Below are 27,270 nucleotides of genomic sequence, written 5' to 3' on the forward strand. Positions count from 1 at the left end.
GTTTTGCACAAAAAAGGTTTTGCACAGAGGAAATGTAAGCTTTGGATGAAAGGTCAAACACCGTACAAGGTGAAGAATTTGATTCTTGGCTTTGCGCTGGGTGTCCTTCGGTGTTTGATACAGAGCACAACAAATAAAACAAAGTTAACCAATAACTTGGAAGTGTTTGGGGTGTGCCTGTTGTACAATTCTAAATTTACAATATTCATTTCTTATTTCAGTCTTAAGAGACTTAACATTCATATTCAGAGTTAAGCAAGTATTCCATTCACAAAGAACATTTAACAAATTTTATCGAGTAGTTGGCTATCCTCACCTTATTCATGGGTCACTATAATAAACTACTCCAAGTTTACCTTGCACAATTCTTTGTTCTTCAATTCATTTTTGACAAGTTCTGATACTCGCTTTCACCTGTAATTCTCACTACCGTTCATCTTCTAACCACCTATTTCTTTCTTCTCGTAATGCCATTCTTTTAACCACATACTTCTTTGACCTTAACTTTCATTTTTAATTCGCTCTACTCTTTGTTGTCGTATATCTCGTAACCGTATGTTTCTTTGTTCTTCACTTTAGTTTTTGACTCGTTTTCTGGTGGAGTGACCAGTTTGAGCCCTCTAGAAGTAATAAATTGGCCTGGTAGTGGCAAGACAAGCAACATCTATTGTCGCCCTGGTTGTGATAGGTATTAATAGGGTACGTCTAAACAATAGGTAGGCCTTAATCTATGGTTTGCTGAATTTATGTATAAGAAGTTTGAAAGAAAACAATTGACTTTGGACAACAATGGTACAGGGTACTTGACTCCAGACAACACGGTATAGGTTATAGTGTCCCAACAGAAGAAAGGTGGAATACACAGCTTAAAACCATAATAAATAAGTACACTTACATATACTCAAATCAATTCAAAGTCCAGCAATGACCAGAGGTCAAATTATCTCAGAGCAAAAAACTTCAGGTGCTCACTTGTCAGCGGCGCTCGCTAATATTTAATATGCCTAACCACGTATCCTGTTTCAAAACAGGGATGTGGGCATTTTATAGTTTTCTCTTTCAACCTGTTACTTAGGTTAATGTTTTTTTTTCGAGAACTTCTTGTCTTAGTTAAATTGCCCCCTCATATACAGAACAATTTCTGTTCGTTTTAATGTTGCTCCTTAATTTAAGTTCAAAACTGTGTTTTTTTCAGTTATTGAATTTCTGTTTGTTTTAATGCTGTTCGTTACTTTCAGTTGAGAAAACTTAATTTTTATTCAATTATTGATAATGATCTCTATTATCTTACCATTCATTACTCTGAAGAAACAGATTTTTTTTTTTACTCCAAACAAATTATATAGAAGAAATATTTGTAGTAAACTGGGTAGGGATCACTAAGACACAAATTAGAACTTCTACTGTCTTTATTTAAGGTCAAAACCCATTGACAGGCAACCAAACTTGGGCCAATACACTTTTTTTACATGGTTTTCCCTATTCTGTTCTTTTTCCTTAGGTTTGCCCATAATTACTGTATAGAACTAAATTTAAAGGGGGGCGGGCCTGGCCATCATGAAGGTGAAATTTGTAGAAAATATTGAGGGCAAATTTGAACTAAATCAAAAGACACTATGTGCATTCAGACTGTCAAAAGAATGAATCTTAACAATAGATTTTGGAAAAGGCAATATGTGCCGGCTGTTACTAATACTACTAAACCTGCTACATTTACTAGTTTTACCACTACTATACTTCAGCCATTATTCCTATTGCAACTGCTTGAAGGCTTAGAGCATTAAGAAGAAAATTTCATGAGGAATATGAGCATACAGGTTATTAAAAGATATATCGACAATGTCATCGCAATGGCGGATTGTATTAAGTTGAAACTTCCAGGACGTGATAAGGAGGATGTTCAAGTGACCAAAAGGCATTATGTTGGTACTAGTACTGTTAATGCCACTAATAGTACTACTGGTGCTAATAGTACTAACACTACTACTGTGACTAATATTATAACTATGTCTAAGGGTGTGAAGGTGAAACTTTCATGAAATTGTTTAGGGGGAATGTGAACTGAATTAAACACGCAGTGCGTACAGGTTGTCAAAAGGGTATATCAGCAATATCTTAGGAACTGTTTTTCTGTTTTAAATTTAAACTTATAGGGCTTGTTGCGGGGGAAAATTAACTAACCAGAAGACAATATTTGCATTATAATGCAACTGCTTCTAGTCTTAATACCTTACATTATTATTACTACATCTATTACTATTAATTTTACTACTACTGCTACTACCGGTGCCACTACTACTCCAAACAAAGGCAAGGGTATTAAGGCGAAAATTTAGGACATAATTTGCACTTTACCGAAAAAAAAAAACAAAAAAACAAATGAATTGCAATTTCAGTTTAATATAAATTTGCTGATATTTATACCTTAGTCTTAATTTTTTACTTTATTAAAATTAAAAAAGCTAGAACATTGAAATTTTTTTTTTTTAGATGCTAATTATATTCTGGCCATGAGAAGGCATGGAGGTTGTCATCCCACTAATTTCTGCTTGTTTTGAGTTGGTTATTCATGATAATTTCTGTTCGTTTAATTATTGGTGCTGAGTTTTGATAGTTCAGTATAGTTCAGTATAGTTCTGATAGTTCAGATAGTTCAGTATGCTGAGTTTTGATAGTTCAGTGATAGTTTTGATAGTTCAGTGATTATTTGACTATATTGCTGCTTATTTTCGGTTTAATGGAATTGTTTACTTCTCTTTGAAAAACCTATTTTGTGGGAAAGTTTTTTATATTTACCATGAAAGTTTTTAATGGTACCATTTAAGATTTTGATAATACCAGATAAGATTTGGTAATACCAGGCAAGATTTTGACAATGCACCTCAAGATGTTTGATATTATCAGAAAAGATTTTGATAGAACCACTCAAGATTTTGGTGATACTTGGTAAAATTTTGATAATACCTGACAAGATCTTGACAGCATCATGCTGGATTTGATAATATCAGGTAATTTTTGCTACTACCAGCAAATATTTGTTAATATCAGGAAAGCCTTTAATAATATCATGCATGATTTTTTTTTATTTGCAAGATTTGATAGTACCATGCGAAGTTTTGCTAATACCAGAGATGATTCTAATAATATCTGACAAGATTTTGATATTACTTGACAAGAATTTGTGAAATGATGCACGATTTTGATAATGCAACACAAGCTGCTTGATAATACAAGACAAGATTTGATAATACCACGCAAGGTTTTAGCAATAATAGGGAGGATCTTCATAATACAAGACACGATTTTAATGGTACCATGCTAGATTTGATAATATCAGATATGTTTTGATGGTAACAGAAAATATTTTGTTAATATCAGGTAAGATTTTGATAATACCATGTAAAATCTTCATAATACCAAAGAGAATTCTTATAATATCTGACAAGATTTTGACTCAAGAAGAGGGACTGGTTACTCTCCAATCCCTTTTGACTTTTAAAAAGGGACTAAAACTTTCAATTTCTAGTCATATAACAATCCTCAAAATTTTATTCAACAAGGGGAGGGATTGAGACTATTTGCTTGTTTATGCTTGTATAAATTATGCTTGTTTTAAGATTTAAATCTGCTCTTTGCTTTCAAGTGACCATAGTTGTTACTGTTTGCTTAATAGCAGAAAAAATGGGTGATGTTTTACCAGCTATGAGCTATTAGGGATCTTTAACTACGCAAGAACATCATAAATTTGCAAATTTTTGGTAACGCCTAGAAACAACACACGTAGCTGAGCATATTGAAAGACTTTATGTACATCTGCCATTTCTCATGAACTACTAGGGAGATTGAATTTAAACTTTCATGGAACGATGAATGCCAATTGAACCTTTAGTTTTAATTTAAGGCAAGGAACCGAGGTATAACCACAAGGTATATCCAGTCACCAAAATAAGATCAATCTAATTTTTAAAACTTGGGAAGCCTTATCATATTATTATGATCTATTTTAATTAACATGGATGGTTGACCTAGAACAACCTTTGATAATGCCTTCTGTAGAACTACAAAAATTAGCAAAACATTAATTATAACATTTAACTTCAGATATAATTCAATTTAATCAGACATTATAAGTTTAACCTGAAAATAAAGGAGGAAATAAAGCACTTGCCCCCTATTTTTTTTATATATATAATCAAGTCCTCTTAGTGGATTTAAAACGTTATAATTGTAGCAGATGTTAATTATCGAAAAGAAGTGAAAAATAACTCTGGTCAAAAAAAATAAAATAAAAGTTAAAATTTGAAAGAATCACGCATTCCTTGAGCTTCTCAGAATCAATTGTCACCTTACATCGTTGTTAAGAACATTATACTGGTGTCTTTGTTGGCAGTGTTGAAGCAGCTTTTTAGTTTCAATGCTTAATGTTAGTTAAATAATCACTCTATGTTCCCATTAGTTCAACCACACTTCCTCTCCTGAATTATGTATCTCCATTACAGTTTTAATATGAAACAAAACTTCCAAAACATATTTAATTGGGACTTAATGAATTAGTGCTCAAAGCCTCTCTTACATTGTGAAAGAACAGAAAAGATACGAATATTTGGGAGCATAATATCAGCAAAGGGAGGACTAGAGAAAACAAGTTCAAAAAGAATAATCTTTCAGGCTAGTAAATATATTGAAAAAAAAAGAAGCATAATTTAAGATTGTGTTTTTTTTTCTGCAATACTGTTTTTCAAAAGTGAAGAGATGATAGTTACTAAAGTTATAATACTGTGATGTGGGTTTTAGAACATTGCTTTCTATGGTATTGTTCGGCATATAAGAAAATGTTAGGTTATTATTAAAAACGAACTACTAATTATAGACCTATCAAGCTTTAGGGTGGAGATCACATAAATTATCAAACACTACATGTAGTATCTATATTTGACTCTCACTATAGCCAGGAGCAAGACACTAAACAGACTGTGCAATAATTTGAACAAATCAACACTTATGAAATTCTCTTCTACAGACCCCATGGCAATGTGAATATTTTTCAAGAGAAATTTGTCAAATTTCGGATCGTCCTTGGACAGCCCTGTTCTTAATGTATTTGGTCATGAGTGCATACTGTAGATTATCAAACATCAAAATTTTATTAAGTCATGGCATGCTTTCGTCAATCAGCAAAAATAAGACCATTAAGACAAACCTAAGTTTCTTCAGCACACTAAACCGTATTAATAAAAATAAGATGTGTTTTCATATATAATTAAAATATGATATGTTGAAAATATATCCAATGTGCTTTTCAAGAAAGAGTTGATGTCAAAAGGTTCCCTGTGAACACAAAATTACATACAACAGGAGATTTTCTCTTAGCAAAAATTCTTTGATAAATTTTAACATGAAGCTTTTAATAAACATATAACACTCTTACACACTGACTCATACAAAGGCTTTTCACTCAGTATGACTTTTTAGATGATGAGATAGCCCAGAACTTGAAAGATAACCTTTCTTACATATACCACATTTGAATGGTTTTTCTCCACTATGATTTCTTTGATGAATAAGTAGGTCAGCTTTTCGGTAGAATGTTTTCTCACATATATAACATTCAAAAGGTTTTTCTCCGGTATGAATTCTTTGATGACGAGACAAACTGGTACTTGCAGTAAACCGTTTATTACATATGTCACATTCGAATGGTTTTTCTCCAGTATGAGTTGTTTGATGATAAGATAAATTGGAACTGTTTGAAAAAAATTTCTTACAAATATCACATCTAAAAGGTTTTTCTCCAGTATGAGTTCTTCGATGAATAGATAAATGGAAACTTAAAGTAAAACATTTCTTACAAATATCACATTCAAATGGTTTTTCTCCAGTATGAGTTCTTTGATGACGAGACAAACAGGTACTTAGAGTAAAACGTTTCTTACATGTATCACATTCGAAAGGTTTTTCTCCAGTATGAGTTGTTTGATGATAAGATAAATGGGAACTTGAAGTAAAACATTTCTGACAAATATCACATCTAAAAGGTTTTTCTCCAGTATGAGTTCTTCGATGAATAGATAAATGGGAACTTGAAGTAAAACATTTCTTACAAATATCACATTCAAATGGTTTTTCTCCAGTATGAGTTCTTTGATGACGAGATAAATTTGAATTTGAGATAAAACATTTGTTACATACATCGCATATGAAAGGTTTATCCCCAGTATGATCTCTCTGATGATGACATAAACCTGAAGTTGACGAAAAACATTTCTTACATACATCACACTCAAAAGGTTTTTCCCCCGTATGAGTTCTTTGATGAGCAAATAGGTTGGCTTTTTCTCGGAATGTTTTCTCACATATATCACATTCAAAGGGTTTTTCTATAGTATGAGTTTTTTTATGACGAGATAAACTAGCACTTGTTATAAGTTTTTTCTTACATATATCACATTCAAAAGGTTTTTTTCCAGTACGAGAAACCTCCTGTTTTGCCACATCATTTTCAGCAAATTCATAAGTGTGACTTGGCATCTCATTTTGACAATTCAAATCCATTTCATTTTTTAGCCATATTTCTGTCAAACCTGGAATACTAGGTAATACACATCCTTGTTTGCTCATATCGTTATCAGAAGACGTTGTAACAGGGAGAACTAAAATAGTATGAAATTAGCTCAAAATAAATCACCAAGCCTTATATTTTTAGCCCTTTTTTATTTGGTACAGAACTCAGCTTTTAACGTTTTTACCCATACAAAGTTTTTATGAGATTCCTAGACTCTCAACTCGGTACTTAAATTAAGAATAACAATTTGAGCCATTATTCAAATAACGGTTTGAATTATTTATTCAGTAATTTCAGAATTTATTCAGTAATTTCAGAATCTATTTAGTATTTCAGAATGTTGGTTGTAAGCCAATTTACTTGAGTGTTGATTTGTCTTAAAAAACATTGCTGTTTCAAAAAAATCTATGTACTATACTGTAGTTTCTTCAAATAGGTGAATGATATTTATCTCTGTAATTTTTATGTTATTGTATTACAATGAAACGTTTTAAATAACTTGAGACTACATCCGAAGAGTTTGTCAAGGGTGTTAAAATGAATTAAGGATGTATATTGAGAACAAGTCACTGATTTATGATCATGCTCTATTTGGTCAAAACATCCAAAGAAACGTTTATTTTATACTTTACAAATGTCCTAGCATAATTTTCAAATATCTGGAGGGTAGACAATTAGGTAGCAAATGATAGGTAAGGTGTGACTTCTGCTCTCTTGGTACCATTACAAATGTTGGAAATAAATTTTTATGGTGAGAAATAAAGGCGTTTCTGGAGATCAAAAAGCTTATAACATATACTATCCTAGTTGCAAGCAGAAAAAAATACGATTCAAGTATAACAGAACCATATCCACCTATAACATAACAACTATAAAATATACAAAATACAAACATTATTATAATCCTAAATTCAAAAAATATTCATACCTAGTCTTTCAAATCAAAAGGCTGCATAAGGCCAAAAAGGCTTTCAGAAGTCATAAAAAAACATCAGATAAGGTTAATTTGCTGATGGAACTTCGTTGGGGGTACTCTACTTTCAATTCTTGAAAGGCAATATTCACTGAAAGGCCCCGTTTTTATTTGATTCTAAAATCAGCCTCGCGGTTTGAACCCCATATAAATTATTCACTTCTTTGGTGGCTGTTTTGTATGAAGGAAAGCAAATGATTTGAAGTATTTTTTGAAGCAAATGATTAAACTACGGACTTTTACACTGGCATATTATTAAGGCAAATTATTTCTATTGCGCATAGTTAAAAAGAAGAAGATACATACAGCACAAACTTTGCACCAGAAATAAAAGAAAAACTGTCATATTAAAAAAATTATAAACGAGTTCTATCGAGTTCCAAAAGCCAGAAAAAAGTTCCAAATAAAATTAAGTTTATCGTTTTATTCAGGAGTTTAATTGAGATACAACATTTTATGCCTAATAATCAAAATCATCTGGGATTATTATTAACTAAATATTTTTTTTTTAAATGCAATGAGACCATTCAGATTCAATAAACATTAATCTTTAGCGCTCTGCCAAAATTTTAATGGAACTTTAAGATATAACTTCTCATTTTGGACATACTTTAAATATAGAATATAAGGATATCTGAAGCCTACTTTTATCCCCGTCGATGTTCGACTCCAGTTTAAGATAGTCAGGATTATATTGAAAATCGCCAGACATACCAGGAGAAAAAGCAATAAAATTTACTTCATTTTCCATTAATAACATAGGATGTAAACTTATGAAAAAAAATTATTGTGAGAAATAAGAAGGTAGGTTTCCGGCAAATTATAGAAAAAAGCTTAGCTGATAACAGGCTATTCCAGTTGCCAGAAAAATAAAATACGAATCAAGTCTCACAGAAGTGCATTCACCAGTAACATATTTACTATAAAATAGTCATGATGCAATATGCAAACATTATTACATTTTTAAATATAAACAATTTCCATTTCTGTCTTTCAAAAGAATCATTTAAAAAAATCAAATAAAAGTCGCAATAAAAGTCGAAGTCGCAGATGCAACCTCGTTTGGCGCACTCTACTTTCAATTCTTTAAAAGACAATATTTACTGAAAGGCGCCGTTTCTATTTAATTCTAAAATCAACATTGCGACTTGAACCCCATATAAATTATTCACTTCTTTGTTGGCAGTTTGTCCTGAAGTGAAAATAAGTGTTTATTGTAAGTAAATGATTAAACGACAGTTTACACTGGCATATTATTAAAGCAAATTATTTCTATTGTGTATAGTTTAAAAAAAAAAAAAAAAAAAATATATATAGTTCAAGCTTTGTGCTAGGAACAATGGAAAATGTATATAGAAACATAGGAAAATGATAGTGTTTTATAACAAATTATAAGATTTCTATCGAATTCCAAGACAAGAAGGAACTTCGAAATAAAATTAAGTTTGTCATTTAATTCAGGAGTTTAATTAGGATACAACATTTTATGTCTTAATAATCAAAATCATCTGATATTATTATTTACTAAATATTTTTTTAATGCAATCCGACCATTCAGATGCAATAAGCACAAATCTTCCACGCTAAGCTGAAGAAACTTCACGGCTTGAACCCCATAATCAACTTCGCGGCTTGAACCCTATATAAATAATTCACTTCTTTGGTGGCAGTTTTGCTTAAAGTGAAGCAAATGATTTGAAGTGGTTTTTGAAGCAAATGATTCAACTACGGAATTTTAAAGTGAAATTAAGTGTTTTTGAAGCAAATGATTAAACTACAGACTTGTAGACTAGCATATTATTAAGAAAAATTATTTCTACTGCATATAGTTAAAAAAAATGCTTAAGAGCTTTGCGCTAGAAACAAAAGAAAATGTGTCATATATAAAAAATTATAAAAGGGTTCATACAAATTCCAAAACCGAGAAAAAACTTGGAAATAGAATAAAGTTTGTCATTTAATTCAGGAGTTTAATTGGGATACAACATTTTATGTCTTAATAATCAAAACCATCAGCGAATATTATTTACTAAATATTTTTTTTTCAAATACAATCCGACCATTCAGATGCAATAAACACCAATCTTTCAAGCCCTGTCAAAATTTCAAAGGAAGTTTAAGATACAATTTCTGATTTTTGACAAGCATTAAATACAGAAGATAAGGATATCTGAAGCCTACCTTTGTCCCCGTCAATGTTCAACTCCAGTTTAAGATAGTCAACAATATTTTGACAATCGCCAGAGATGCCAGGAGAAACAGCAATAAAGTTTACTTTGCTTTCCATTAATAGCACAGGATTTAAACTTCCAAAATTATGCGAAGATGTTTCTTTGGCTTCTAAAAAAGTTGGAGCAAAAATAAAATAAAAACACTCACAACAAAATAATTCGGTTAGTCATAAAACTTTTAGAATGCCACACAATTTTAATATGGGTTTTCATATATGAGTAAAGGTGAATTGATCATCTCAGCAAAGAGTTTGGAAAAAAAACAATAGTAGTAACAAGAATAAGAGCCAATAGTCATGGGTTGAGTCGAAAATTTTCTTCATCAAGGTTGAAGCAATAGGTGCCTAGCAACCAAAGTATAATCACCTACAAAACAAGTACTGACAGTACTTGTTAGTCCTTTTTAGTTTTACAAGCTCTTTGCACATTGCATAGTCTGGTATTTCTACGATTTGTTCGTTGGGAAAGCCGGACGAGAGATTTTCAACGTCTTTGTCAGTGAATGAAGGGTAAGTCAAACAAATTGCAGTGAAAAAGGAATTTACTCCAGTTGAGGATACAAGAGAACCATCGTCTTTCTGTATTTTCAAGTCACTACTATTAAGTTTTCCAGAGTCTTTTAAATTCAGAGTGTCATTTACAAGGGTTAGCAGTCAGAACTGGAGTCACTTTATCACAAACATAAGCTTTTTGAGCAGCTCTGTTTACTTTCACAATGTGATTGTGCAACTTTTTTGCCATTGTTACTTCCCTTTTCAAGTAGAGTTGGCATCAGGTCATGATTAGTGCTTTGATTTCTTGGTTTAACCAAAGCTTATCACTGTCACTGACTACAATAGTTTTGGACAAGAAGTGTTTGTGATATTTCTGAAGAAGAACAGAGTTCAGAGTCTCCACTTTGAGGTTGATGTCTGGTATTGTGCAAATCTCACTGAAGTCAAAGTTTCCAATCCAGCATCCAAGGGAACAGATACTTTCTTTAGTCAAAGGCAGTGTTGTTACTTTTGTTTTCTTCCCTTTAGGGAAGTTTGCTTTGGATTCCCAGAAAATCACAAAGTGGTGTGAGTTCTGTAATGGGCCTAAAGAGTGCGGTGGTAGGTATTGGTTGCAAATGTCCATGAAAATTATGTCGAGTATGCTCCCACTTTGGTAGGTTGGAACTACCACTACTTGTTTCAGGTCTACCATATTTGACATCTACTGCTTATTTGTTTGATTAAATTCTCCAGAAAAAATAAATGCAGAAGCTGCATACTGTTGACGAATGTTGTCTATTAATGTTTGTAGACATTGAACTAAATCTTTCCTGTTTTTTGCACTCTCGGGATTTTACACTATCACGATCATGAGGCACGAGAACTTTCTTGACAGGAATGGGGGTGTGCACTCGGCCCTAATCACTTTGTGACAGGAGTCAGTAGGTTTGCTTAACAGTTTGCACGAAATGTCTTTTCAAAAATACAAACCAACACCTCCACCATGGTGCTCTAGACCACAATCATGCCTTGCATTGAAAAAGCTCGTACAGCCTTTAATACAACCCATCTCATCAGTAACGTCCCAAAATTCAGTCACTGTTGCTATGGGATAGCAAATTTGTTTCATGAGTACCTTAAGCTAGTCCACTTTGTTGTTCAGTCACCAGCATTGTAGAGTTTTCACCTTCACCAAAAACCACTCTGGTTCAAGCATTGGAGGGGGTGCATTAATAGGATGAGGCACTGGGTTGTTATACCAGGGTTGTAGAATGGTTGAGATTTCAAATGGGGGTCTACAGTTAACTACTGTCAATGTCCTTGGTCTACGAATTCGTTTATGGTTCAACCTTTCCTCCGAAATATGCACTGGAATGCTGAAACGCTTATACCGCTTTCCTCCTCAACAACCACGCCTTTTACGTTTAGTCTGGTGAACTAAGTCTTCAGAGTCCGGCAACGTCATAGCATTGCCATCTGGTGGCCTTTTTAGGAGTTCAAATTGCCATAGAGTAACGATTTTAGATGGTACTACGAATGTAGATAGCGCTACTACATGTCGAAGAGAATAAAGTTTGTAAATTGTCAATTTTTCGATTATAACTGGCATGAATACTGCACAAAACAAAGTCAAAAGGGTCAAGTCTTTGATTACTTACGTTGTCAGGGCAAGAAACTAGCATCACTAGCAATAATAGGCTAAACTAGGCATGGTTGTGAAGCAGCTATTCAGCACTCAGTGCTACATAGTGTGAACAAAATGAATGTACATCCAGTTTATCAAAAAATATATCTGTAATACCTTAGGAACACATAAGAGTACTAACTTAAAACTTTCAAGGGCACTACTAATGCTTTAGCTACTATGACTGTTTGCAAAGTGAACTACAACTACTAGCAAGTGCACATAACCACAACTGCAACTGCAACCAATTTTATTTGCGATGACTTTCATGAAATTTGAAGGGGATACTGAACAAAATTAAAAACACACCTATATGCAGGCCAGTTTTCAAAAGGGTGCATATATCAAAGACAGCTAAGGGTACTACATAGAAAATTTCAGGGCATGATGAAGGAGATATTCAAAAGCAATCACAGGGCAACAAAAAGAAATTGGTTGGCCCAGTGTCCTTTTTAAGAGGAAAAAGTTGTTGAAGGGCAACCCCCCCCCCCAACTCTTCTCACAAATGTATCCAATTAAAATTTTAAAATGGCCATTTGTTGAACATTTTCCAAATAGCTACGCCTCAGGGGTTGACAAAGCCCCCACTAGGGCAAGGGATGTAAGTTTTGCAGGATGGCAACAGCAAACATATGGCATATTGGGGTTAATTCAATTGAAAATCAAAAGTTATACTGCCTTTTTAAAAAACAAAACTCATTATTGGGCAACCAACCAACACTCTGTTCTCCCCAAATGTATCCAATCAAATTTGAGATAGCCATTTTATTCAAAATAGTCCAATTTTGAAAAGCTATGCCTCTAGAGTTGACAACCCTCCCCCAAGCTAGGGTTCATTGTTAACATATAAGGCTAATAGGAAGGAGTGGTTATATTAACTTTGAAGGATGCTTATTTGTTTAAAAATCAAAAGTTTAAGGTGTCCTTTTTATGTTAAAAGTGATTTTAGGCAGCCAGTCCCCCGCCCAGCCCTTTCCCCAAAATGCAGCTTATCAAAATTCGGCAATTGTCATTTTGTTAAAAAAAGCACAAGATCAACAAAATAAGCCTCCAGGATTGAAAACCTCCAGCCCAAGAGCCAAGGGCTGAATCTTATACAATTTACCCATTGTTACCATATAAGGACTTTAATTGAGAAAGAGGGCATATTTGATCCTGAGCCTCCAAAAAAGACTTAGGGCATTAAGGTGAAACTTTCCAGAAATATGGAGAGGGATGCCAAATACAATCAAAACACACTATGTACTAAGTATTTGTGAAAAAAGAAACAAGATAAGATATTTATTTCAAAAAATGACTATCACAAGCCCTGAAGGGCCAAATTTACATTTCAGGGTCATATAATAAAACAAGACATAGAAATAGCACAACAACTAAAAAACTGGCTAAACAATGCCAAAAACAACAATATCAGAAAGGCAAAGCCATTCATTAGTCTAAAAAACAAAAAGTGTTAAATGTAAGAAAGTTAAAAAGGCACAAATTTAAACAAAACCAAAAAAAAATTGATATAAAAATAGTGTTAAAAAGGTTTAAAAGAGAGTATATAAAAAGGGGAGGGAACGGAAGAGCCAAACGGACACCAGCATGGGTATCACCAGTACAAAAAAAAAAAAAAAAAAACTAGTGATTCATTTGATCAGTAATGAAGGGGACAAAGGTTTTTTCATATCTGGAGGTTAAACAATGGATGGGGGACAAGATAGGGATGGGTTCAGATACAGTATGTGGCAGGCAGTGTCTGGATGGGGAGTGTCTTTTGGGGAAAATATTTTCCATGCGAGGGTTTATTATTGCATTTTCTGCAAAACGGAGGCACAGCGTTCCTCTCCTGTGCTCAAGAGTTTCCAGCTTGGCCTTTTTTAGAAGGAGTGAATATGGTACTAAAGTTTCTTTAAAAATTATTCTTAGGGCTCTGTTTTGAATAGATTCAATTTTATCTGATTCATCACGGGAGATGCCAGGATGCCAAACTGGACAAGCATATTCAAGATGCGGACAGACAAAGGAAGTATAAATCCTTAAAGAATGGGATGGGGAGATGTTAAATTTATTCAAGAGCTTAAGGAGAGACATGGACACATTAGCTCTACAGACAATATCTTTCATGTGGATATCCCACTTTAAATTAGAGGAAATTGTAACCCCAAGTAATTTAAAGGAAGACACAGAAATATCTGGGGGGATAGGGTCAAGGAAGGTGGGAATAGATTTAAAAAAATTTATCATCATTATATTTGATTTAGTGGAATTTACTTTCATATTTAGGTTCTTAGCTTCATCCGAAATGTGGGATAGAATTTCAAGGGGGTCACTTTTAATATTCCTGTGACATACTTCAAGGATCGTCAAGTCAAATATCAGAAAAATTTAAGGAACAACTGAAGGTATCCAGTTGAAGCTTTCAATATATGTTGAGGAAACTTTGAAAAGAGATTAGAGGGCAACTAGCCCTACCCCTTGCTTTGCCCTTTGTAGATGCCCCTCTGCTCAATATTGATTGAAAGTGTCATTTAGTTTAACTAGTTAACAAGTCAAACAGCTATACATTCATGGAGACCATGCACCAGATTTCCCAAGGGCAAGAACAGTAAATTATATAAATTTTTAATTGTTTACATGCAGGATTTATCATTTGGAAAAAGGGATATATTTGATTCTGGGTGTAACCAAAAAGACTTAGATCACTCAGGGCATAGGTCAGCACCCCTGGGGGCTGTGCATTGTATCTCCGGAGGTATGGTACTAGACCTTTTGATCAAGGCCCTGACCTACTTTACTTGCTAAAAAAGATTTACTAGAGTAAGCCAGAAAACATGCTACTGACTTTATTTTATTAATCTATTAAAGAGAACAGCAATCACAAGGAATGAAGAAAGTACCAGTACCAAAGCTTGTAAACAACAACTTGAATCTAGATTTGTAAAAACTCATATTTCTAATATCCTTTCTCTCAAAGGTGGTTGAAAACTTTGCTTTGCTGTCTTGGAAAGTAGTTGGGTTAAGTAGAGTGAACATTTAGGAAAGAGTATAAGACCTCTTCCTCACCAGAGCATTTTCCGTCAACAAATAAAATAGACAGTTGTCTCAATTCCTAAAAGTCTGGGGGAGTGGTTGGTGTATATTTCAAAAATCTTAGAGACATTTTTCACTATTTACCAGTACAATTTTTCAATTTGATATTATGAACATGTCAAATAAGAGTATTTTTAAATAAAATGCCAAAAAAATGTTAATATTAAAGTTTACAAAGGGAGGGCCTTGGTAAACACCCTCTCTAAATGGCACACCTTGATGCCAAACTACAATGACCTCAAGCAATCTTTGCTTTTACAAAAGTAGAAATTTCCAAAATACCAAAACAAAAGTTTAAATAGTCTAAACAATGTATCCTTCAAGAAATTTCCTATAGTTCAATGCTGCTGATGTTCTTTGTTTACTATTAAATTTACTTGAAGAAGAGTCATTCATGGAAAATTAATGGATAATATTAATTTGGGCATTGACAATAGAGATTTTCATATAATCTAGCTAGCTAGAATGTGCATACATAAATTAATGCCATTTTTGCACTGTTGTTTAGGTAAAGTCCAAGAAACAGCATAATAGTTTCTCTGGGGCAAAGTCCATTCTGGTCCCTTAATGAGGCCCCAAAAGGTAACCCATTATCTTGTCAAGTAGTTTTTCAACTATAATGTAAAGTTGAAAAAATGGTTAAAAACAAATTGAAATTAAAAATTAGCTTTTAAATTTTCACTAAAACAACTCTATGATGTTTCAGTGCCCTGTGAGTAACAGCAAAAAAAAAGAAAGTGTAAAGTGGTACTTTCTGTATATTATAAAATAAGAATAATAACACTTTTTGGTTTCTTTTATTATTTTTGGTTTCTTGACATGGCCTGGGGCTACATGAGACCATTCACATAGAAAGGAGGGGGTGCATTGTCAGAAATGCAAATCAAACACTAAAAAGAAAATAACATAAGCACTCTAAAAATGTGTATCTTTGATAAAATTCTAGACAAGCTAATTTTTTTCTATCTTGGAAAAGGGTAAGGTTAGGAAAATAAAACTTTCAGTACTGAATCTAGGGTCAAAAACATGGTCCTAGAAGGTATTGCCAATCTACTATCTTAATTTTCTTCTGATTTCCATGTTTAAGAAATTTGCCTACTTGACAGGTGCCTATTTGATAACTTTTGTGTAGTTTGTCTCTGTTTTATTATTTTGAAAAATTTACAGCGTCCTTCATACCTTAGATAAATTACTGCCAATATGCACATTTTAGTCCATGTACAGCACAGGTTCCTGATAAAACCCCTTCAAATATAGAATCAACCCTATCAGTTAAAGTATATATTCAGGGGAGGGGTTAGGGATTTTGAACCAATCTAAAATGTTTGTTAGACTTGTAAAACTTTAATAAAAAATGTATAATAACTAATTTCTTAACATGTGTTTTTATAAGTTCTTTTGTTGTTGTTGTTGGAATCAAGAAACTTGGAACAGGAACAGAGAAGCTATTGGAACACAGACAAAACAACATTATAGTTCTGAAAAAGCCATTCCTGTTATCTAAGAATATCTTCAGCTGTATTAATGGTTCTTTCTCTAAATTTAGGAATTGTATTTGAAGATCATTGAAACTTCATAAATTGGGATTGAGCAAAGTTATGAGGCTGAAAGTACTTTTCTTGAACTACATTTAAGCAGAAGATCTGTTTTGCAAGGTTTCACTTTCTTAACAAAAATATTTTTAAAGGTCAACAAAGATCAGTATCCTCACAGGGAGAACAAAAGGAGGTAGGTACTCCAAAGTAACATCCCGGAACAAACTATAATCTGTAGATTCATCCCAGAAAATTCATTTTCCTAACCTACTGCATTTTAAGATAACATAAAATAAACTGTCTGGAATTTTACTGTATCTTTTTGTTGTAGCATGTCTTCTTCTGAAGAGGTCATATTCTAGACCCTTATCTATTTTACTATTGAAACTGATGGGAATAATAATTACTAATCTTGAATCAGCTGGATATGTTAACCTTTAATCAATAGATAGTAGGGTACTTATCTCTCATACCCACCACACTTGAGCTATTGGTCTGACAGAACCAGTTTCTTTCAGCTTAGTGTGAGAGTGTATATACAATACAATGTAGATATATTTTACTTAAATATTTTAATTGGTATTTTGGTTAGGCTACAAACCATTTTATATAATGTGTTCTGGGGGGAGGGGGGGGGTGGATTTCCATATTTCTCTATTGTACTTTCCAAAATTTTGTTACTAAAGTATTTTATTTTCATTATTCTTAGGTATATTTAAGATTAACCAAACTTCACTTCTTGGGTGCAGTCAATTTCTATTGACTGCAATAGATAAGTGCCAATAGTAAGCAACTTTTTGTGTAGGTTATTTTAAACTTTTGGTTACATACTGACTGTTTAAAATTCAGGTACTTGTTGGTTATATAAAACACAATCAAGAAGTGAAGTTTGATTAATTCTAATCAAATCCAACAAAATATGATAAAAGTATAATATTTTAGAAACAAATTTGGGCTATATATTTGCAAATTAGGGGGGGGGGGTGGTAAAACATAGCATATATTAAATACATAGCTTAACCTAACTGAAATAGCAACTAAATACTTAAATAGAATATAGCTACAATTTATTTCCTGACCAAGCCAAAGCAAATTGTCTCTTATAAAGAAGTTGCTTGACCAGTTTCTTGTGTCATGTTTGCAACATCTGCAATCAAAATTATCAAGTGTATTTTATATAATCTACAAGTCCCAATATTCAATTTAGGGCTCAAAAAGGAATTTGTTCCAGAATTAATTATATTAGGAAACAACATAAGAAATAAGTAGACTGTGGGCTCTTTATACTACTGACCTATGAATAAAATGAATCACTCAATGCCTTTTTATATACCCTTTCCAAATATGATTTTTTTTTTCTGGTAAATATGGAGCAGTCTACATTTTTGACCTATGGATAATGTGAACATAAAACTTGATGCCTATTTTTGTGCTTTTTCCTAAAATAATAATGGCTTTTGGGTAAATATCTAGGTGGTGCAATAACTTAGCTAGGATGAAAGTGAAAATGTCATTTGATGCAATTTATTATGCTCTTTCATAATTTAAGAATTGCTTCTAGGGCTACTTACATCTTGAGCCCTTAAAGGGGTCCCAAGGGCATTTCATTGTTGTAACCACACAAAGATGTTGTCAACACTAGTTAAGTTATTGAAAAGTGGTTAAAATATCAGTAGTTTATAAATACATTGTTTGAGAGTAATGTATTCCAAAAATACTTATTTATAACAATTCAAACCTCATTTATTAGAAAACTCAAATATAAACTGTCTTCCTCCTGTTTCAAGTTTTGCAAATGCCATCAACAAAAAGTGCTGAATTTTGAAATTCAAAAACTTGCTGTCAACAATTCAGGGTATATATTTGCAAATTAGGGGGATGTAGGTAGGTAAATTTGCAGTGGGCCATATAATTTAGCTAGGATAGAAGTGAAAACATCATTTAATGTTTTTCTTATGCTCTTTCATTATTCATATAAAATACCTTTAAGGCCCCTTTAAAGGCTCAAGATGCAATTAACCCCAGAAGCAATTATTGAATTATGAAAGAGCATAAAAAAGGCATCAAATAATGTTTTCTCTTTCATCCTAGCTAAGTTATTGTGCCACCTGGATATTTACAAGCATTTGTTGCAAATTCAATTTTGACCTTATCTTTCTAAATTTATCAAAATGTATATCCTTTATTATGTATTGTGCATATGTCTATTGATCCTCAAATTTGTCATTATCAATTTGATTTATATATAAACTAATTTTCACAGGAGTGACACTAACAGAGGTATCAGAAATAAATGAAAAAGCTTTGAGGGTTTGTAAAAGGCTTAAAATTGAATTTGGAAAAAAAGGAATTATTATATTTAGCAGGGGATTCCACCAGATGGCTAATTTGACAATGTATAGCCGATATAGGTTATGCAAATCTTTAAATTAGCCAACCAGTATTTTAAGCATAGCCTAGGAGTCCAGCTGGACATAAGGAAACATATTAAGAAGACAATTCTTACTCCAGAATATGGAGAATAATCCTAGTTAACACATTTTGCAGGGGAGAGCCTTTATCTTCAATTTTTTCCTTGTTTTTCTAAGAAATTCATGAATTTCTTAGAACCTATATATTCACAGAATGGGATACCACCAGATGGCTAATTGAAAATATTACAGTCTATATATAAAGAAAAAACCTTAGCCAAGCATTATGTATAGAAAAAAATGTCTAGCCAACTAGGTGGCTAATATGATTGACCGTGTATATATACACAACCTTTAAATTAGCCAACTGGTTGGCTATTAGATCTCACCTATATATGCATTGCAGCCTAAAATTACCCTACAAGCTGAATGGAAGAAAAGAAGGCCAGGACAATCAGTGTTGCGGACAATGAGATTTTAGTGTCACTTTTGACACGTTTTTTAAAATGCCACTTTTCGGGACAGCTGACACTATTAGGACACTTTTTAGCAAAAGTGGTACTTTTTTTTGCTAAGTAGCACTATTTTACAAAAAAAGAATTTTTTCAGACAAAAAGCCAAAAGGAAAACTGTCAATGTAGTTATGTATCGATATCTTTTTTCTGTCAGTTAAGATTCTTATCTTAACTCCGCGCGAGGCAACATTGGATGCAAGATTCTTTCTGTGCGGTGAAAAACGTAAACGTGTTTGTCTCTATCTGTGTGTGAGAAATTTTTTATTCTTGTTCTTATCACTGATAAGCGAAGATCACCCAGTGATCTTCGGTACGTGGTGGAGAAGCCTTCAATGTGGTGGAGAAGCCTCCAATTGTTTTCAGTTGTTTAGGTCAACAATTTTGTGTTGTTGCAATAATTTGTAGGCTCATAGACGATAAGTCAGTCAAGTGGTTTGCAATTCTTGAGTGGGTCCCAATTCAATTTTTATGTTTTATTAGTTGAGGGTAGACTACAACTCAAAGAAGAAAAGAGCAAGTAACTGGGCTCTTGAAGCCGAGTAACTGAAAAGCTCACTGGCGACATCACACAACGACTCAGCAACGTAAAAACATCCACTAAGCTGATTGGTATCCAACAAGAATATTTAGTGACCTCTTCAGTGACTGGGCCAGAGACCCAAAAATACGCTCTAACATTTCCGTTCATATTTTTCATATTTTTGCTTCGAACTCTTGGGAATAGACAAATGTCATACACAACCATCATACTAAAAAAATTGATACCAAAACTTCCATTATCTTAAATCCTATGCAATCTTTTATAGTAACGCTCATATCAACAAACTTTTCAAATTGAAAAATATTTGCCAATCCACTCGGGATCATCCCCGCGTAGTTACCAAAACTTCCATTATCTTAAATCCTATGCAATCTTTTATAGTAACGCTCATATCAACAAACTTTTCAAATTGAAAAATATTGGCCAATCCACTCGGGATCACCTCCACGTAGTTTCCCGTATCTTCAAATTTGCCAACCTGAAATCTCAGATCTAATGCCATCTATCAACTATAAAAAAGAAATTTTGATTTTAATTAGTTGGTGCTGATTTCCGGCTTTGCGCAGCACTTCCACTCTTGTCAACTTTCCAGCCCCCTTCCTGAAAACCCGCTAAAACACAAATGGTGCTTACTGTATAAAATGAAAACTCGTCCGACAGAGTTCTTTATTCTCTTTTTTTCTGAGCAGTCTTTGTTCATAGCGTGAAAAAGGAGCGGAAAAAGAAAAGAGGAAAAATCTTCAGTTTCTTTTCTTTTGAGAAAACGGAAAAAGGGGACAGAAATACTCGTCTACATTGAGAGGTTTTCATCCTGTTTTTCCACAAAAAGAACTATCTGGACTATTACAGTGCATTAAGGTGCTTGAAACTTTTCTTTTCTCCGAAAATGCTGAAGAGAATGCCACGAACATAGATCGTAGCAATTGATGATCATATGATAAACACAACTTTTAGTGGTTCAGACACTAACTCTTTCAAATAATTTATTTGGCAAAAACTAGTGGAAAAAAATAAGACAGCTATATCATCTAATCTGTTTATCACAACCTAAATAGAATAAGTTTCACAAGAACTCTCGCCACTCCCAGTAAATTTTTCTTTAAGATGTCTCCAGGAACTAGGGCATAGGAACAGTCAACTAGCATTTTAAGTATCAATATGAAAGCACCTTTATAATAAAAACCGAGCATTTAGAGTATCAGCGTGAAAGCACATTTACAGTAAAAAATTAGTAGAAACGAAATAACTAAAATGAGGAAAGGTGCCCAAATTTAATTTATGTAATGATTTAACATAAATTTAAGTAAGAAAAAAAAGTGAAATTAGATTGTGATTTTATAAGACAACAAACATCTACAAAGTTAAGGAATCTAACTTAAATGTGATTTTTTTTTGCTTTAAGAAAAAAGGGGGATGGGCCCAAAAACTTGGAGGTTGGGTAGAGGGGACCTTGGAGGTTGAGCTCCTTGGTGGCTAGGATAACTGGTGGTTGCCGTCCTTGATGGTTCAAATCCATAAGAATCTCACTAATCCCTTATTGTGTACTTGTTCATTCTATGACATGTAAAAAAAGTTGAAATAAAATTATCATGTTAAAAAAATAAACTTCAAAAAAGTATATAAAGTGGGGGATGGACCCCAAAAACGTTTGAGGTAGGGGACCCCTTGGAGGTTAGGGAGAAGGGACCCTTGAAGGATGAGGTCCTTGATGGCTAGGGTCATTGGTGGTTGCGGTTCTTGATGGTTCAAATCCATAACCAACTCACTAATCCCATATTATGTACTTCATACTAATATAAATGATTTTAATCTTTTCGGTGGATTATTTCATTGGACTTGGTTAAAAAGACCTCTGAACAATCTATGGGTATCCTAGAGCTAAAGATGATGTATAAGTCGTTGATGAAAATGGAAAGTAAGCTAAGACATGGTTATTGCTTGAAAATATATAATTATTAAAATAAAAATTATTGCTACAAATAAATATTTGTAATATATACATATTGACATATTTCAAAAATAGCATAATCATTTTGATATGAAGAGGAGCATGATTTTAAGTCTTTGGATATCTGATGCATTTTTCCATGTCAGGTATCTTTTCAGGCACCCATGGAGCGAAATATCTAACTTCATCTTTCGGATCATCTACTGAATGCAGGTATTTCTCACATTTGAAGTCTTCTAAATTGAATAATGCTATGTCTTTATCACATTTTCTAGTAAGAGTTTATCAGTTGGCACATTTCCCTTAACATATACAGCTTGCACACCGAAAAAACTGCATATTTCCTGAATTTCCTCTTGTATATGTTTTATTTCATAGCCATTTTCATTACGTGGTCTTATCGTTTTAGTGTAAAAGCCGTTTCGATTTATAAAATTTAATGTTGGGACTCCATCTGTTTTTCTCGTACTAATACATATTGTATCTGACGTTCCATTTATAGCTATAAACTTCACGCCGCTGTTCGTCTAGCAGTAAGAAGGCTGCTTCGAAAATAATGCCAGTTGAGGAATATTTCTGACCAATATATTCTGTGTCAATCATACCAAACATTATTATAGCTGAAAAAAGGCTTAAATTAAATAAATATGTAATGTTTCTGACACTCTAAAAAATACAGCTCACTTTCTTAGAATAATTCATTTTCACTTAAGGAGGCTGGATAATATTAAATTTACACTTGAAAATTACTGCTTTGCGCAACGAAAGATAAATTATAAATATAACAGCTGAAAAAAGTTAATGTTGAGCTGTTGATAAGAAATCAGTCTTCCGTCCCTCAAAGACGCTCCCTCCTCCCCTGGAGTCCTCTCCCCTCATTTTCTCTTAACTTGCGCGTGTTATTGTTTTTTATTTTATTTTTTTTTTTATTTTTTTTTGTACTATTAATGTGTTCTACATTTGTATCTAATTGCAACCTTATTCCCCAGATATTCCATCCTAGGAGGGGGGGGGGGTATTGTTGCGATAGTGTGAAATCTAATATCCCGCATGAAGAAAGGATATTTTTCCCCTTTGTATAAACACATCATTAGAAATTGTCTCTGTAAATCAATGCTCTCTGGGGATCTGCGTCTAATGATGTAGGTGCAGTGAACTATCCATAAATTTATCTAAATGAAAAATGGTTATTTCCTTAAAAGCTCTTAATATGTCTTAAATTTGCATCTAACATTACTCCCCCTCCCTCTTACCCCCCTGGGTTGCATGCTAGGACCCCCGATTTTCTATAAAACACGGGTCTTTTTGTGTATTTTATGATCCACCCTGATATTTTTGGTGAAAAAATGTGCCCTGGGGGGCTTTGTCAGAGCTCAGACAAACCATTCAGGGGACTAGAAACTTCCTCAAAGGCAGGCAGCGACCGAGCTGGTACCTTAGCGGATGGAGGCTTGATAATATTAAATCTAAACTTGAAAATTACTGCTTTGCGCAACGAACAATAAATTATAAATATAACAGCGAAAAAAAGTTAATGTTGAGCTGTTGATAAAAAATACGGCCTTCCGTCTCTCAAAGATGCTCCTCTTCCCCTGGAGCCCTCTCCCCTCATTTTCCCTTAAATTGCGCGTGTTATTGTTTTTTATTTTATTCTTTTAGAACCCATTTCATATTTTTCCCATTCCTGTCTGAAAACGATCTATTTTTTTGAGACTATTAATGTGTTCTACATTTGCATCTAATTACAAGATTATTCCTCCGGTATTGCATGCTAGGAGGGGGGGGCAAATAGTTGCGATAGTGTGAAATCTAATATCCCTCATAAAGAAAGGATATATTTCCCCTTTGTATAAACACATTATTAGAAATTGTAAAGTTTAAATCCAATCACCCCTCCCCCACAAGTTAAAGGAGGTGTTGTTACATCTCTTGCTGATTATTCCCTAAACATTTGCTATGATTCTTACAACGTAGACGAATTAAATTTTAGTAGGGAACAAAGAAAGATTGAACGTTTCACGAATGACTTCAATCTATATTCCATTTCTAACCCTTTAAATTAGTCGGTGAAAATGTACTTTGGAATTATATGTTTCAAATTGAATAATTTTAAGGTGATGGTAATTTCTTTTAAAAGTGATTTTATTGGCAGATGTTTGAATGAATAGCTGATGCGCTACGGTTCGTAAATACAAAAGTCATAATGGGGAAACATTTTAGGTCATAGGGGGACTTAAAAAAAGGGGTAAAATGCCAAATTTGAAAATGTTAGATAAAAAGTAACAGAATTGGATGTTCAAAACATTCGCTTGTCTAAATCCTGAAAGATGAGGTCAATGGTAACGTTCTGCTAACTTTTTTCTTACACATTTGTGACTCTTAATTTGAGCCTCTATACTTAAATTTGGGGGTTGTCCTAAAAAAAAAAGTTGTAATGACGGGACGGGGTCTTGGGGGTTGGGGAGAGGTGGCCCCTAGAGGTTGAGGTCCATTCTGGTTAGAGTCATTGATGATTAATACTCATAATTCTCTCACCAATCCAATAATGTGTACTTGTCTATTATAGCGACCACAAAGTTCCACCCCAAATCATCTTCTAAAATGTCTCAAACTGTTTTACCAAAAAATTCCTAAAATTTCAATTTCTTTGTTTCACCCAAATAATCCCCTAAATTAATTTCTGAATGTTCCTTTGTTAGTTTGTTCATTATAAACAAAATGTCAATGCTGGATTGCGATGTATGAGAAACCTTACGTAAATCCATTGACCTAGAAATAGGTTTCAATGATCCTGTCCCATTAGACTTGGCCTTTCCCTTAGCAGAAAAGTCATTTTTCCTTTTTCCATGCAGTGATACCGAAATTTCTAACATTATTTCTCAGCTTTCAAGTAGCCGTACAGTTGATGGTTTTGGTTTGAGCTGTAATGTTCTTAAAAAAATTGGTCAGTTTGTTTCTAACCCCATCTCACACATAACTAACCTCTTTCTTTCTTCTGGTGTTTTTCCTCATTTATTTAAGGTTGCTAATGTTGTACCTATGTTTAAAAAAGGTGATTCGTCTCTAATTTCAAACTATAGACCTGTTTCTCTCCTTCCTGTAATCTCTAAGGTTATTGAAAAAGTAGTGTATTGTAGACTCTCTTCATTTGTATTTAGTACTAATACGACTGCAGGAAATTCTCTCATAACTAACTATCAGTATGGCTTTCGTCCCAGTTTCTCTACCTTGCATGCACTTTCAGATGCAACGGAGTTTGTGCGTGTTAATCTTGACAAGGGCTTGTGTGTTTTGGGTCTATTTCTTGACTTTTCAAAGGCATTTGATATGGTCGTTCACTCTGTTCTTTTGTCTAAATTATCTTCATTTGGAGTGCATGGAGTCCCACTTGAATGGTTTAGGTCTTACCTCTCAGGGAGATCTCAGTATGTTTCGGCTAATGGTACTTCTTCCTCTTCCTTGCCTATTGTGAAAGGTGTCCCACAGGGCTCTGTGCTTGGAACACTTTTGTTTTTAATTTATATTAATGATCTTGTTGATGGTCTTCATCCCCTTGTGCACCCTATACTTTGTGCTGATGACAGTAACTTCTTCATTGCTGCAGTGGACCTGCCATCTGCCATTTCCCTAGCTCAAGGTCTTCTTGATAAAGTAAAAGATTGGTGCTGGTCAAATGGTATGACTCTCAACAGCCAAAAAAGTGCCATTGTACACTCTAGAACCCCTTATCGTATGAGAGACGCAGGGGAACCAACCATTCTGACTTATGGGAATGATATTATACCGCAAGCTACTATAGTGAAATTTCTTGTTGTGTATCTTGACTGTTTTCTTTCTTTTAAACCCCATATAACTCATACCCGTTCCCTTGTCCTCCGCCAATCCTAAATGTTATACAGGGTTAACTTATTTCTTCCCCCTGATGTTATGCTTTCTCTTTATTATGCTTTTATTTTTCCTTACCTTTCTTATTGCTGTTCTGTCTGGGGTAGTACTAATAAATCTCTTTTCTGCTCACTTCAAAGAGCCCAAAATAGGGCAGTGAAGGCTAATTTTCTTCTTCTTCGTTTTTACCCTTCCTCTGATCTTTATAATGATACTGGAATAGCTCCGCTGGATCGTATTGTGGGTAAAAGTTACCTTTATTTAGCACATTCTGCTTTTCTAGGTAGACTCCCACCATCTCTGCAGCAGTTTTTCTTTCTGTCAGGCTCAGGTAGGTACTCTTCTTTTTTACGTAGCTCTTATCGCAGGTTCATTTTACCTAAGCGTTCATCGACAGCAGGTCAGAGGTCTCCTGTTTATCAATCTATTTTACTATGGAACTCCATCCCTCCTGATGTCCCTCTATCTCTTTCTGCAAAGGCACTTTCTCGCTGGGTATTTCCATTATAGTATTTTCCCCCTTTTTTCTTCATTTTTTGCATTCTATCCACATTTATGTCTTTTTTTTTTTTTTTTAATTAAATATATTTCAAATAATTATCCTATTTTCTCCTATTATTTCTCCTATTTTCATAAATGTATCTTATATAATTTTTTTTTTTTTCCAGTGATTTATAATAGTGTCTTATTTGTTTTGTTGGCCCTGTACAAGCTTAGCTTCTTGGGCGTGTTTAAATTTTAAGTTTGTAATTGTATTGTTTTTTTTTTAGCATTAATAAATTGAAATTGATTGATTGATTATTCGATAGGCATAGAAACATAAAACCACATTACCATCAACAAACAGAACAGAACTATGAAACAGCATCAAACCACATAACCAACAAACAATATAACCATCAAACCATATAACCATCAACAAACAGAACAGAACTATGAAACAGCATCAAACCACATAACCATCAATAAAACATAACAATGAAACTGTTATCTGGCAATGATGTAAACTTCTGTCTGTATTCAATAGGCATAGAAACATCTATAAAACAAAACACATAACCAAAAACAAACAGAACACAACTAAGAAACAACATCAAACCATATAACCATCAACAAACAGAACAGAACTAAGAAGCAACATCAAACCACATAACCATCAACAAACAGAACATAACTAAGAAACAACATCAAACCACATAAACATAAACAAACAGAACAGAACTAAGAAACAACATCAAACCATATAGCCATCAACAAACAGAACAGAACCAAGAAACAACATCAAACCACATAACCATCAAACAGGTCTAGAAAGAGGTGCGGTCTTGTACAGCTACATTGATTATAGATGGCAACAGTTGTGCTCCGTTGTATAGGATAAGGGGCTCCTACTTATATAGACTCAATTCGTTAGCCAACTAGTTCACTATTTTA

General features: G+C 33.6%; 1 protein-coding gene across 1 annotated transcript; it reads right to left on the reverse strand.

Annotated features, from left to right (window-relative positions):
- Positions 1-4,180: 4,180 nt before the first annotated feature.
- LOC148945703 (uncharacterized) lies at positions 4,181-19,404 on the reverse strand. Its single transcript, XM_089098484.1, has 3 exons — positions 19,337-19,404; positions 9,717-9,875; positions 4,181-6,650 (listed from the first exon to the last, which is right to left on the reverse strand). Exons 2-3 carry the CDS (start codon positions 9,820-9,822, stop codon positions 5,452-5,454), a joined length of 1,305 nt encoding a protein of 434 aa, XP_088954610.1. The 5' UTR covers positions 9,823-9,875; positions 19,337-19,404; the 3' UTR covers positions 4,181-5,451.
- Positions 19,405-27,270: the final 7,866 nt, after the last annotated feature.

Source organism: Artemia sp. Qi Xiang Cuo, chromosome 12 (assembly GCF_049724085.1).
Source record: "Artemia sp. Qi Xiang Cuo chromosome 12, ASM4972408v1, whole genome shotgun sequence".
Lineage (NCBI taxonomy): Eukaryota > Metazoa > Arthropoda > Branchiopoda > Anostraca > Artemiidae > Artemia > Artemia sp. Qi Xiang Cuo.

Bases quoted from the DNA above. Each gene is read 5' to 3' on its own strand.
- LOC148945703 (XM_089098484.1), bottom strand. From the start codon at position 9,822: ATGGAAAGCAAAGTAAACTTTATTGCTGTTTCTCCTGGCATCTCTGGC. The intron at 6,651-9,716 runs GTAGGCTTCAGA...ATACTATTTTAG, and splicing joins GAACATTGACGGGGACAAAG to TTCTCCCTGTTACAACGTCT.